The sequence below is a fragment of the Tursiops truncatus genome, chromosome 12 (assembly GCF_011762595.2).
Source record: "Tursiops truncatus isolate mTurTru1 chromosome 12, mTurTru1.mat.Y, whole genome shotgun sequence".
NCBI classification, from domain to species: Eukaryota; Metazoa; Chordata; class Mammalia; order Artiodactyla; family Delphinidae; genus Tursiops; species Tursiops truncatus.
In genome coordinates this window covers 15,240,099-15,253,953 of record NC_047045.1, presented here as the reverse complement: position 1 = coordinate 15,253,953, position 13,855 = coordinate 15,240,099, and the positions used below count along the sequence as shown (strand labels likewise).

Genomic DNA, 13,855 nt, shown 5'->3' with positions numbered 1-13,855 from the left:
TGCTTGAATTGATCCCTTCCTGCTTGTTCCGTTGCCCCCAGTCATAGAAGATTAAGCAGCACGGACCAGCTGATGAGGACAAAATAAACACAAAGATTTGCAAGAATGCAAGGAAAGTGGTCTGGGCAGTGACCCAGACAGATTGGGTAACCTGTGATTGCCAATGTCTTTCAACCTGACCTGACCCACTTAGCAAGCCAGTCCCTGGCTGAGCCCTACAGCATTGTTTCAAGTGAGTCATTTATGCAGACTCACACCCAAACCAGAAATTCTTTTTTTTTTTTTTTTTTTAACATCTTTATTGGGGTATAATTACTTTACAATGGTGTGTTAGTTTCTGCTTTATAACAAAGTGAATCAGTTATACATATACATATGTTCCCATATCTCTTCCCTCTTGCGTCTCCCTCCCTCCCAACAAACCAGAAATTCTTGCCCAGGACCAGAACCACAACTGCTGTCGCTGCTATGCCACACTGGCCTGGGGGCTGTGAACTTTGCCGCACTAAGCCTGGCTTCCAAATTTCTGGGGTGAGCGGCATCTCCGCTCCTACCACAAGGGGGCCCTCTCCAGCCAGCCAAGCGCGTGGAGCAGAGCGAGCCTCAGCCTGGGGTGGGGAGAGCATCTGGGGGTGACAAGCAGTCAGTTCTGGGGAGTCTGCATGCGAGAGAGAGCCAGGGAGCCCCTCAGAGTCGGGGAACGATGGTCCCCGCCCTCACCTGCTTCCCAGAGCTGTGGGCACACACAGGCTCACTGCTTGCCCGTTGTTCCTGTCAAACTTCCAAAGCGTTTGCTCTCCTGTGGCGTCAGCGCAGACTAGAAAGTCAATGCCAGGACATCTGGGCTACAGCAAAAAAAAAAAAAAAAAAATTCCCTTCATATCTTAGGAAGAGGAGAAACACAGAAATAAGCACCCAGGGGCAGATACTTCAGTGTACTTCATTTATTTGAACACAGAAATACTGCATCTGGGACCGTGTCCTGTAACGCCTCTGGAAAGGCAGATCCTGATTCTGTGTGCAATCCTATCAGTCAAGGGCACGCCTGGAAGAAGGGTCTGCCCCTGTGAACATCCTTGGCTCCTTGAATACCAGTGTCGCAAACCAGGTCACGCTGAACAGGTGATCGCCATCAAGGACATCTCATCTTGTCTAGTGCTCTAGGGGTTATTACAGCCGTCTGCTGGGCTAGCCACGGTTTGCTAAAACGGCTCCTATTGTATATCCTCCGTAAGAAATGTCTTATAATTCTCCCTTTCCAGGAAGAAAAGCTTTTATTCATGTTTCCAACCAGGATGTATCAAGTGGCAACTACAGGCCAGACACTGTGTTCAGCGCTGGGGATACAGGAGTGAACAAAACCAATAAAAAGGTTTGCATTCTGGGACTGGTATTACAATGGAGGGAGATGAACAGTAAAAAATCAATTATAGAGAATGTTAGAAGGATAAATACTATTATAAGTAATAAAGAAAGTAAGGGGATTATGGAGTACAGGGAACAGGGGGATTATGATTTTAAATATGCTGTTTAAGGAGGGTCTCATTAGCAAACTGACATTTGAACAAAGATGGTGTCACGATGTTTATTTATTTGTGGATTTATATTATTAGTTATGTTTTTGGACAAACATTAACTTCCATTCTTTAAAAACAAAACAGCTTTGTTAAGGTTTATTCTGAATTATTTTACACAAAATAAAAAATAAGGAAATATGATTGTATATTCACGTGATAGGACATTTCATAGGAATTAAAATTATATTTATGAAAGGTTTAAATGACTTAGGAAAATGCCTATGAGAAAGGTAGGTGAAAAAACAGGAGTATAAAGTTATTAACATATTATCTCAATTGTGCAGATATGCCAAATGTTATCAGTAACTAACTCAGGGTGATGGGATTAGGTGTAACTTATGCTTCTTTCTACTTACTTTTCAACTGGATTAAGATGAGACTATTTTCAAGGAAAAAAAAAAAAAAAAGGAATTCCCTGGCGGTCCAGTGGTTAGGACTCCACGCCCTCAGTGCTGAGGGCCTGGGTTCAATCCCTGGTCGGGGAACTAAGATCCCACAAACTGTGGTACACCCCCCCCCCAAAAAAAAGAGACCTTTTTCCTTTTATAATAACATTAAAAAACACACTAAATGGGGCTTCCCTGGTGGCGCAGTGGTTGAGAGTCCACCTGCCGATGCAGGGGACACGGGTTCGTGCCCGGGTCTGGGAAGATCCCACATGCTGTGGAGCGGCTGGGCCCGTGAGCCATGGCCGCTGAGCCTGCGCGTCCGGAGCCTGTGCTCCGCAACGGGAGAGGCCACAACAGTGAGAGGCCCGCGTACCGCAAAAAAAACAAAACAAAACAAAAAAACACACTAAATGAACAAACTAGATAGTCCACAAGGACCTACTGTAGAGCACAGGGAACTCTACTCAATACTCTATAATAACCTATATGAGAAAGGAATCTGAAAAAGAATAGATGCATGTACATGTATAACTGAATCACTGTGCTGTACACCTGAAACTAACACAGCATTGTAAATCAACTAGACTCCACTATAAAATAAAAATTAAAAAGAAAAACCAACCCACTAAATGACAGATGCACAAGGAAAAGCCTCCATCTATGACTGCTTTCCATTTATCAAAAGAAATGAACTGGAGGAGGCAACGTCCCAGGTTTATTTGGGATGATCGGTCCCATGGAAGAGAAGAGAGGCAGCATGCTCGAGCCTCCCCAGATATGGCTCCTAACCCTTCTCCAAAGAATCTCACTCCTCTCCCTGCTTTCAATACCCCCCACCCAGCCCCACCATCACCACAGACTCCACTAGACTTTTCTCCCGGCTAGAGTTAGCTAGCCCACCATTGCTCTGTGACTAGTTATCATTTTTCTTCACTGGCACATGCTTTGAAAAAAGCATATTGTACCTCCGACATATTAGATATCCTATAAGGACATAACATATAGTAGCCTTAAACTAAGTGGAGACTTTGTAACAGAGTTTGGGCTGGGCCCTCTGCTTCACTTGCTCCAGTGCCAAGGAGACTTTGTAACAGAGTGTGGGCTGGGCGCTGTGCTTCACTTGCTTGAGTGCCAACTGTGTCAGAATGTGAACGGCCATCCACAATCACCTCCTCCTTACCCTATCTGTGCCTATAGAGGCCTTTCTGACCTTATTTTCTCAAATGCACTAATTTTGTATATTTCTAATAACATAGCATACAGATTATGTATATATTATATGTATTCTATACATAATTTTTACATTATTATAGCTCTACAAACATTGTAACCCAATAAAGGTTATTTCTTACTTTAACTATTAAGCAACTAAGTAGTGTAATTACTCATACATTTTCCTCTTAGGTACAATACACTTTCTCCAAAGGTAAAAGTGGAGAAGTAGAGGAGAGAGGAAGGAAGGAAGAAAGAAAAGAAGGAAGAGAAAGGAGAAGATTCATGGAGAGCATCCCCAAGTTGTTTGTAACTACTTCGGGAAAGTAGCATAAAATAAAACCCCTCCAAAGTGACGTAAGAAAATAGAATACTTCTATTCTCTTTGTGCCACTCAATACCCAGTAGTCCTGGGAGGCCCTGAACTACAGGGTAGGAACACTTGATTGAAGCAAAATAAAAGAGTATTGCTATATCTTCTGATAAATTTTAATTGGTGCTGTTCATCATATATTTCTAGCTCTTTTTTTCTTTTTCTTTTGAACACATGGTTATTACATTTAACCATGTAAATTCTTTAGCCAATGAATTGTGAGTGGAAGTAAAGGGTGTCACTTTCAAGGGGTAATTTTAAGAGAGAATGTATAAAAAAATGATAAACCACAACCAAGTGGGATTTATCCCAGATATGCAAGACTGGTTCAACATTCAAAAATCAATTAATGTAATTGCTAGAGGACGGAAGAAATGAAAAGTGCCCACTGAGCTGGAAAGGCATCTTGAGACGGACAAACTGATCCATACAATCAGCGGACCAGTTTATTTTATGGTAATTTAATCATTGGGTGGGATTGGGATTGGACAGATAATGACCCGGAAGCATTCACAGCTGCACTCGGCACGCCGAGGGGCCACTGGGACAATTTTATAGTTAACTTAGGGTATGGGGGGTAGGTGCTTGGAAACAAGACAGAGTGCAATCCTGCGCAGGGTCAGCAGCAGGACAGGAGAAACTAGAAGGGCCCAAGATGGTGTCAGTTATAATAACACACAATAACACATCACATCAACAGGCTAAGAAAAGATAAATCACATGACCATTATTGATCGATGCGGAAAAAGCATTTGACAAAATCTAACACCCATTCACGATAAAAACTTTCAGCAAGCTAGAAACAGAGAACTTTCTTAATTTGATAAAGAATATCTATAAAAAACATACAGCAAACATCATACTTAATAAAAACTTGAGGTTTTCCCCCTAAGACCAAAAACAAGGCAAAGACTTGGCGTCACTCCTTCCAACATCATACTGGAAGTATTACCTACTGCAATAAGAAGAAATAAAAGGTATACAGATTGGGAAGGAAGAAATAAAACTGTCCTGTTTGCAGATGACGTTATCATGTACGTAGAAAATGCAAAAGAATCCATAAAACCACTCCTGGAACAAATAAGCAACTATAGCAACACTGCAGGATACAAGGTTAATATATAAATGTCCATCATTTTCCTATATAACAGCAAAGAAGAACTGGAATTTGAAATGAAAAACACAATGCCATTTACATTAGCAGGCCCCAAAATGAAATATTCATGTACAAATCTAACAATGTATGTACAAGGTCTATATGAGGAAAACTACAAAACTCTGAAGAATGAAATCAAGGAAGAACTAAATAAATGGAGAAATAGTCCATGTTCTTGGACAGGAAGACTCAATACTGTCAAGATGTCAGTTCTTCCCAATTTGATCTACAATTGGGATTCAATATAATCCCAATCAAAATTCCAGCAAGTTACTTGGGGATACTGACAAACAGATTTTAACTCTTTGTGAAATGGCAAAACCCCCCAGAACAGCCAACACACTACTGAAGGAGAAGAACAAAGTTGGAGGATTGACACCACCTGACTTCAAGACTTACTGTAAAGTGACAGTAATCAAGACAGCGTGGTATTGGTGAAGGAAAAGCTAAATTGATCAATGGAACAGAATGGACGGCCCAGAAATAGAACCCCATAAATATAGTTAATAGATCTTTGACAAAGAAGCAAAGATCTCACTAAAGAAGGTATCAGGTGGATGGCACGTAAGTATATGAAACAATGCTCCACACATCAGCTGTCATCAGGGAAATGCAAATTAAAACAACAATGAGGGGGCTTCCCTGGTGGCGCAGTGGTTGAGAGTCCGCCTGCCGATGCAGGGGACATGGGTTCGTGCCCTGGTCCGGGAAGATCCCACATGCCGCGGAGCGGCTGGGCCCGTGAGCCATGGCCGCTGAGCCTGCACCTCTGGAGCCTGTGCTCCGCAACGGAGGAGGCCACAACAGTGAGAGGCCCATGTACTGCAAAAAAAAACAAAAAAAAAAAAACAATGAGATACCACAACACATCTACTAGAGTGACCCAGATCTGGAACACTGACAACACCAAATGCTGGCGAGGATGTGGAGCAACAGGAACGCTCACTCACTGCGGGAGACAATGCACAACGGCACAGCCACTGTGCAAGACCGTTTGGCACTTTGTTACAGAACTAGACATACTCTTACCATATAATCCATCAGTCATGCTCCTTGGTAGTCAACTCCTCTGAAGCTGAACACCACACAAAGCCCTGCACACAGATGTTTACAGCAGCTTTATTCATAATTGCCAAAAACTGGAAGCAACCAAGACGTCCTTCAGGAGGTGAATGGATAAACTGTGGTCCATCCAGACAATGGAATACTACTAGGCACTAAAAAGAAATGAGCTCTCAAGCCATGAAAAGACATGGAGGTGCATGTTACTAAGTGCACATTGCTAAGTGGAAGAAGCTAATCTGAAGGGCTATGTACTGTATAATTCCAGCTATATGACATTCTAGAAAGGGCAAAACTATGGAAACAGCAAAAAGATCAGTGGTTCCCAGGGGTTGGGGGTAGGGGAGGGATGAATAGGTGGAGCACAGTGAATTTTTCAGGCACTGAAAATATTTTTACAATAGTATAATGATAGATGCATGCTATTATACATTTGTCCGAATCCCTAGAACATGCACCACCAAGAGTGAACTAGGTATATGTATACTATAGACTTCGGGTGATTATTACAGGGCGTCAACATAGGTTCCTTCAATGTAACAAAAGTACCACTCTGGTGGGGATGTTGGTAATGGGGGAGGCTGTGCATGTGTGGGGCAGGGGTTAAATGGGAAATCTCTGCACCTTCCCCTCAATTTTGCTGAGAATCTAAAACTGTTTTAAAAGCTAAAGAAAAATTTGGGGAAAAGAATACTACATGGTAATATCCTTAAGTAATCTGTTCGATTCAGACTCAGAAATTCTGGGACCACATTTGTAATTACTCATTACCAAGCAAGTCGTACAATTGAGGTCATGCCCTATACAGACTACATCTTAGAATCCAGCATGATACTCTGAACACCCAAAACAATAGATACTATGAAGAATGAAACGGAGAATTAAGAAAGCCAAGTGAAGCCCTAAAATGCTGGAGTATTATCGGTGCCATAAAACAACTGGAAATCTATTTTAGAATTTGAACACGCTGGAATTTTTTTTCCCCCAAAGTTAATTTACTAAGGTCTACTCTCATGTTTCCCCTTAATCCATTTTTATTAAGAATTCTGTTGCCTCACCAACAATATATTTGCTTGAAGAAAACAGTTCTACAACTTTGACATTTTAGTGTCATTTTATACTATACAAAGCCTATTTACATAGTTCTTCAGAAAATATTTCCACTTTTCACCCACTATTCCAAGTGTGAAAATGATATCAAATAGATTAGATTTACAGGGAAGCACAAAAGAGAAAACAATTCTACAATTTAGTACATACAGTGTCATTAGTGGTTTTTTACAGTTTTCTTTTGAGGGTAATCCACTGAATTTTTCTGCCAATGACATTTCAGAGTGAAGTTGTCTTCAGGAGTAGATTTCCACACAGAATCAAGAGTATAACAGTCCAATATATTTTACAGGTGATACCTGACAGTTTATGAGTAGGTGCAAATCATTTTTTTCCCCATTTTTTTTCCAAAGTCTTGGATGATGAACAGGAATCATGGCTCTCACCACCACTATAGTGCTCATATAAAGTCTGAAATTAAAAACACACATCTGATTTATAACTTTTAAAATTCAATGTATTACCATATCAGATTAACAATGGTTTAACTCCACATCTTCTAATATGTAACAAATTTCTCCCTTGTTCTTATAATTAGGAAATTATTTTATACACTATTGGAGATAATGAAAAATTTTTAAACAGCTAGCTTGGCCTAAGAATCAGCGATCATGCAATGCAGATCAATCTTTCTGTAAGAAAAATGTAACATAGCTATTTATAAGCATATATATGCATCCTCAAGGCCTTCTTAATCTCCCTTACTTTTTCTTTTTCTTTTCTGTTTCAACAAACCTCTTTTTAAATTGTTTATTTTTATTGAAGTATAGTTGATGTACAATATTGCATAGCAAAACTTTTTTTAAAAATTGAAGTACAGCTGATTTATAATATTGTGTTAGTGTCTGGTGTACAGCTAAGTGATTCAGATTATATCTATATCTGTATCTATCTATCCCTCTCTCTATATATTGTTTTTCATATGCTTTTTCATTATAGGTTATTACAAGATACCTTACTTTTTCTTAAATAAAGCCAGTCTTAGATAAATTCCTATACTGTAAAATACGCTCATCAGGAAATATACTTTCAGCTGATATTTAAACTAAAGAATGGAAGACATTTAAAAAAAATACAACTGCTATACAAATAAGTATAATTAGCTATATTAAAATCTACATATTTAGTAAAGGACTTAAGGCTAAGCCAACATCTAATTTATGAAGATGAAAGGTATCTTTGCCATCAAGGAACACATAACCTTAGTGATAAAGGTAACCCACCTCAATTTTATTTATAAAAGACTTTAAACAATACACTGGTAGAAATTTAAAACATAGAGATATGAAACATAGAGAAAAATTACAAAACAAATTTTGTCCAATTTCAATTCCTAAAGCCATTGATTTAGCTATCAGAACTTGAGAAAATTTAAGAAAAAATTTATCTTATATCATATGGATACAAATATAATGGTGAATATATAGTAAATTCCTCCAAAACTGTATCCAAGTTCTTAACATCTTAGATTGGTGTTATCCCTATCCATAGAGCTAACAGTGATTTTAGTTTAAGCTCCCATAATTTTACAATAATGTTATAACTGATATATATAACTAGTAACTAAAGTCAAGAAGCATACCTAGTGTTCTGGAAATGACTAGGTGTTTGATGTCAGTGAGATCCAAAAAATTATGGTATAGATATAAAGAGGCATTGGGAGACTAAAAGATTTGAGACATTTGCTTTGAGAAATGTACTGACTGCTATATACAGCCTCACAGAAGTCATTACATGTGACAAGTACTGTGATTTCTCTACGATGGTTTAAAAATAAAGTTGGCTAGAAAAAAATGAATTCAAAAGCTGTGTTAAAAATGGTGTTGATTTAAGCTTCCTTATTGAATTTATTCCAGTTGAGACCCAACAGCAGTCTTTTCAATGCACCCTGTATGACAATCCATTTTCAATTGTGCTGTCTGCACAGTAAGAATATAAATCAAATAAATCTATATTTGTCAAAAAGTACATGTTAAGTATCTAAATACAGAAACACACTTCATAGCTGATCTGATGATTGGGCCAACTTTCCTTTGCATTACCTGTTTAAGTGTCTAACTCACTAAATTATACAAAACGATTAAAATTAGTGTAGACAAAGAATAGACATACTTTAGCAGTTTTCAAAATGGAGTTAGGAGAATTCAGGCCAACAAGTTGGCCCAGAACATATTTCATTTCTTCAGTGGTTCCCTTAGCCATCTGGTTCCCTGTAAAATAATATATATAATCAATAGCACACTGGTATCAAATAAGAAAAATATAAGTTCATATATAAATATGTATTCTGTTTAAAAGCACAATAACTGGCATTCTTGTAACTTATCACTGATCATAGCCCCTTACCTAGGATAGGTAAAAATGAATGACAGCAGGTAGAGAAAGGTGATCTCATTTATTTTAGTATTTAGCATTAAGGAATATCCTTAAGGAAGGAGGCAGGCAGGAGGAGAGCAGCCAGAAGGCTGTTTATATTAGCAATCTGGTAATAAACTTATTTTTAAAGAAGTACCTGGATGAGTTTGAATCTGAACATATGGATGTGCCAGGAGCTCAGGAATGGAGATCCTCTGTTTAGGGTCCCTTATTAAGCAACACTATAAAAATAAAGATAAATTTTTTAAAAAAACGAAGCAAGTTTTCTTATGCAATATTGATACAGTATTTTCCCAGACTGCATCATATTACAGAAGTTGCTTTCTAGAGAACCTACTTAGAAATGACAAAATTATTTTACACGTCATTTTTGCAAAATCTCCAAGTATTCATAAGTTTTAAAAACCTTCAAAGTGAACTTAACACATCTTTAAAAACTAACTCAGTAAGCAATTCCTCTCAATAGACCTCTCAGTTATATCTAAGCCAGTTACATAATTCCAATCATTTCAACTATTTCTTTTTCTTTCTTTTTTCTTTTCTGGGTGTGCCATGCGGCTTGTGGGATCTTAGTTCCCTGACCAGGGATTGAATCCGGGCCATGGCAGTGAAAGTGCTGAGTCCTAACCACTGGACAGCCAGAGAACTCCCTCAGCTATTTCTTTAAGTAAACAATTAAGTACTACATGAAATATAGCTCTTCTATATGTATATACTATTAATGTTACCTTTAACACATCTTGAAGATCTTTCTCTGGAATATCAGGAAATTCAATTTCATGATTAGGGTCAATTATGGCATGTAATTTAGAAATCTGATTAATGATATGCTGAAACGGTGTTTTCCCGTAAGTCATATAGTACAAAATGCAACCTAAGGACCAAACATCACTTTTGGGGCTTATCTAAGTTAAAAAAAAAAAAAAAGTTACTGTTATTTTAACATAAAATTAAAATATTATACACACACACACCCCCCCTAATATTTAAAATCATAACTAAATCTCAATAAATGTCCAACTATTAGACTATGTTCATGACAAAACATCCTCTTCTCGTTTTGATTACACTTGGTTATTTTATCAAAAGAAATGAACTTCAGTTTAAATCTTTCAACAAACTCATAATCAAAATATTTCAACTGAAACAAAATATGACATTCTTGTCAGCCTGTGAAAACACAAAACTAAAAACCCTAAGTGCACATTTTAAATTTACATGTTTTCCCCAAAATTACTGAATTAAAATAAGTTTTTATATAAATTCATAAGTATGTATGGATTTTAAAAAGGTTATTTAAGTTGAGCTATCCTAAACTTAAGAACACAAACTATAGAGCCAGACTGGGCTGCGCTGGGCTTGAATCCTGGTCTTATCACTAGCTAGTAATTCTACATGTCTCTGTTTCCTCATCTCTAAAACAGAAATAACAAAAGTACGTTGTCATGGGCCTTAAATGATGTAACCATGAGATATGGGTAAGCATAGAGAATAGTTTCTGGTACAGTAAGTACTCAATAAATATTACTTATTATTAAATGTTCTTTGTATTAAATAATCTCATTAGAAATAATGTGATATTATAACATAATTATGCTTTTGACTTTTAAAAGAACATGATTAAGACCAAACACAGAAGTGAGCATAATAAATGAGAATGGCTAAATTCCTCTTTTAAAAGATACTCAATATGCATTAAAACAAAATGTAACCACATGCTCTACACAAAGGATTAATCTAAACCAAATGACACAGAAAGGTACAAGGAAAAAAGAAATGGACATCTATAACCAAATGCAAGAAAGAAAAAAAAAAAGGAAATGAAAGCAGAGACAGCAATATTAATATTAGAAAAAGAGAACATGGCAAAATGCTTCTAACAGAAGAGAGAAAGCCATTTTACAGTGATAAAAGGTACAATCAACGAAGAAGAGATGACAGTTATGAACTTCTATGCACTGAAACCACATTTAATAGAACTATATAAAGCAAAAATTGTATTAAATTCTTTGAAGGAGGGCAGATTTAAACATGCCTTTCAGAACATGATAGAATAGATCCCGTTATCTGAACACAAAGAAAACTGAAAATTAATAAAAAAATAACCTGCTCTTCCTCCAATTTAACCACTTGGAAATATAAGTCCATTTCTAAATACTAAATCATGAATTAAAACTGGAAAAATGGCTGTGGCCGTGTGGTTTTCAAACTCTCCAAAGCCCGAGATAAGACAGACAGAGCAGCCTGGTAGCAAAACCATAAACATATGGAAAATATTTACAATAAAAGCGGAACGTGAATGGAGACAAACTACCCACAGCCACAGGTCGTGCGTGGTAGAGGCATTTGAAGCAGAGAGGAGAGAGGAGTAATGAATGGGCCCAACAGACCTCAGAACAGGAGCCCCAGATGGCCAAGCCTATTCACCGGAAAGCAGTTCAAGAACAGAGGGAGACTGGGAGGGGCTTTGAGCTCTTCCATAACAAGGATTACCTCCCATGTTGGGATAAAAATTTATCTTCTATTCAGAATCACTAGTTGAGATTGACCAATACGACCTATTTAAGTACTGAGTTGATAACTGAAAAGAATCTGAACACTACATGCAGTTCAAAGTAAATTTTATTTTAAAGTAACAAAGAATGAAACAATTTTAAAACTGAAATTAGAAATTTTGGAAATTAATGAAAATAAGAAACACTACCATAAAACCTAGAAGTAGCAGCTAAAGTAAAACTCAAAGTAAAATTCAGTTTTAATGTTTTAATTATAAGGAAGAATACTAAAATTAAATTAGCAATTATTTAAATGCAGAAGCTGGGGGGAGAAACCTAAAGGGAATATAAATAACAAAGATAAAAGCAGAAACTAATTAGAAGACAAATGAAAACAGAATTAATAAATGAAATGAAGACCTGGATCTTTAAAATTAACAAAACCCTGGCAAGTCTAATCAAGAAAAAGAGAAAGACAAATCTAAGTATTAAAAGAAAAGGAGAAGCTAAAGAGGTATAAAAAGAATTTTTATAAGAGAGACTATTTGGCATAATTTTATGCCAGCTATTTGAAAAGATATTTAGAAGCCACAATTTCCTAGGAAGGAAAATATAATTTAGTAAATGAAAGCACATTTATTAAGCAATTGTTTCAAGCTGGACAATGTACTAAGTGCTCTGTATTCTTTCTCATTTAATCCTCAATTACTTTTAAAATAGGTACTGTGTGCAAGCCTAACTTGCAGATGAAGAAACTAGGCAAGTTCAGTCACAAAGACAGTTGATAAAGAGGCAGATCTATGACTTGAACGCAGGTACTGCACAGTGGTCTGTGCTTGCATCCATTTGAGGACACTGGTATAGAGAAAGAAGGATTAGCTTGGGAGCCAGAGGCACCATGGCAGGCGGAATGGACCCAGCAAGGGGCACCAACGAGGCTAACACAAAAGCTCACAGAGGTGGTGAAATAAGAAAAGTGGGAAGGCACCTGGGAATATTACCTACTAGAGTTGTTCTTGGAAACAGAAAATTAACAAATGAAGAAACGGTAAATAAAATTTAAGAATCAGAAAGGAAACAAAGGTTATCAGTTCACTGTTATTTAATTTAAGGTGCCCGTATCAGAGCTAATTTAGTCTTATTTTTTTTCTTTATTTTTAAAACTCAAAACACATCCTGTGTGCATTTCTTACAGGAGCACATTGTGAGGCATCACCATATTAAAAGCGCAATATTAAAAGAACAATCTCAAATCAATAAAGAAAAGTGAAACTGAATCCCATGACAGTTTGCTTAATAAAGCAAGGTCTCTGTAATGGCCTAAAAAGTTTTAGAACTTAAAGAAATAAATTTTCAGTTATCTGTTAAGTTCATTCAGAGACTAGCCCATTCCCTATTTGTGCCAGAGAAATGGTATGTAAATAACCTTACGGTACCTTCGATTTGGATTTCCCATTTTCTCTTGAGGAAGACATATCTTTGATTGCTTCTGGTGGCATATAATTAACTGTACCAACCTACTTGCCAAATCACAGAAAACACAGAAATCAATGAAAATACTTCATTCTGCTTTAGATTTTTTAAAACACGAATGCCAGATTTTTGGCAACTTGGAGAGTTACAGGTTTCAGTTAATATATTTGAGAAACTCTAATAACTGAGAAAAATATTAAGACATAAATTTCTTCACAATTCCAGCAAAATAAATTAGATTCATAATAAAAATAATTGACTCCTTACAGAATGCTGAGCTATTTCTTATGGTGGGCAGCAACCATAAATCTTTCCAGGATAAAATTATATTAATGGCCATAAACTTTGAAGGAATTGATCAATCGCTCATTTCTGTGCTGGAATAGACCCAGAACACTTTTTTATTTTTTTTATTTTTATTTATTTATTTATTTTTGCCGTAAGCGGGCCTCTCACTGTTGTGGCCTCTCCTGTTGCGGAGCACAGGCTCCGGACGCGCAGGCTCGGCGGCCATGGCTCACGGGCCCAGCCGCTCCGCGGCATGTGGGATCTTCCCGGACCGGGGCACGAACCTGCGTCCCCTGCATTGGCAGCCGGACTCTCAACCACTGCGCCACCAGGGAAGCCCCAGA

The 13,855-nt window shown here is 37.4% G+C and overlaps 1 protein-coding gene across 7 annotated transcripts in view; it reads right to left on the bottom strand.

The window, feature by feature from the left end:
• Positions 1-363: 363 nt before the first annotated feature.
• Positions 364-13,855, bottom strand: part of TTK (TTK protein kinase) — a 47,767-nt gene continuing 34,275 nt past the window's right edge. For 4 of the 7 annotated variants that reach the window (XM_019929342.3, XM_019929344.3, XM_019929345.3 and 1 more), the window contains exons 18-22: positions 13,187-13,267; positions 9,984-10,160; positions 9,392-9,476; positions 8,992-9,089; positions 5,813-7,290 (exon numbers count right to left, since the gene is read on the bottom strand). In XM_019929342.3, the coding sequence (XP_019784901.1) occupies positions 7,204-7,290; positions 8,992-9,089; positions 9,392-9,476; positions 9,984-10,160; positions 13,187-13,267 (528 nt within the window). In that variant the 3' untranslated portion in view covers positions 5,813-7,203. The other 3 variants (XR_012324708.1, XM_033867468.2, XM_073789377.1) reach the window with 3 other exon arrangements.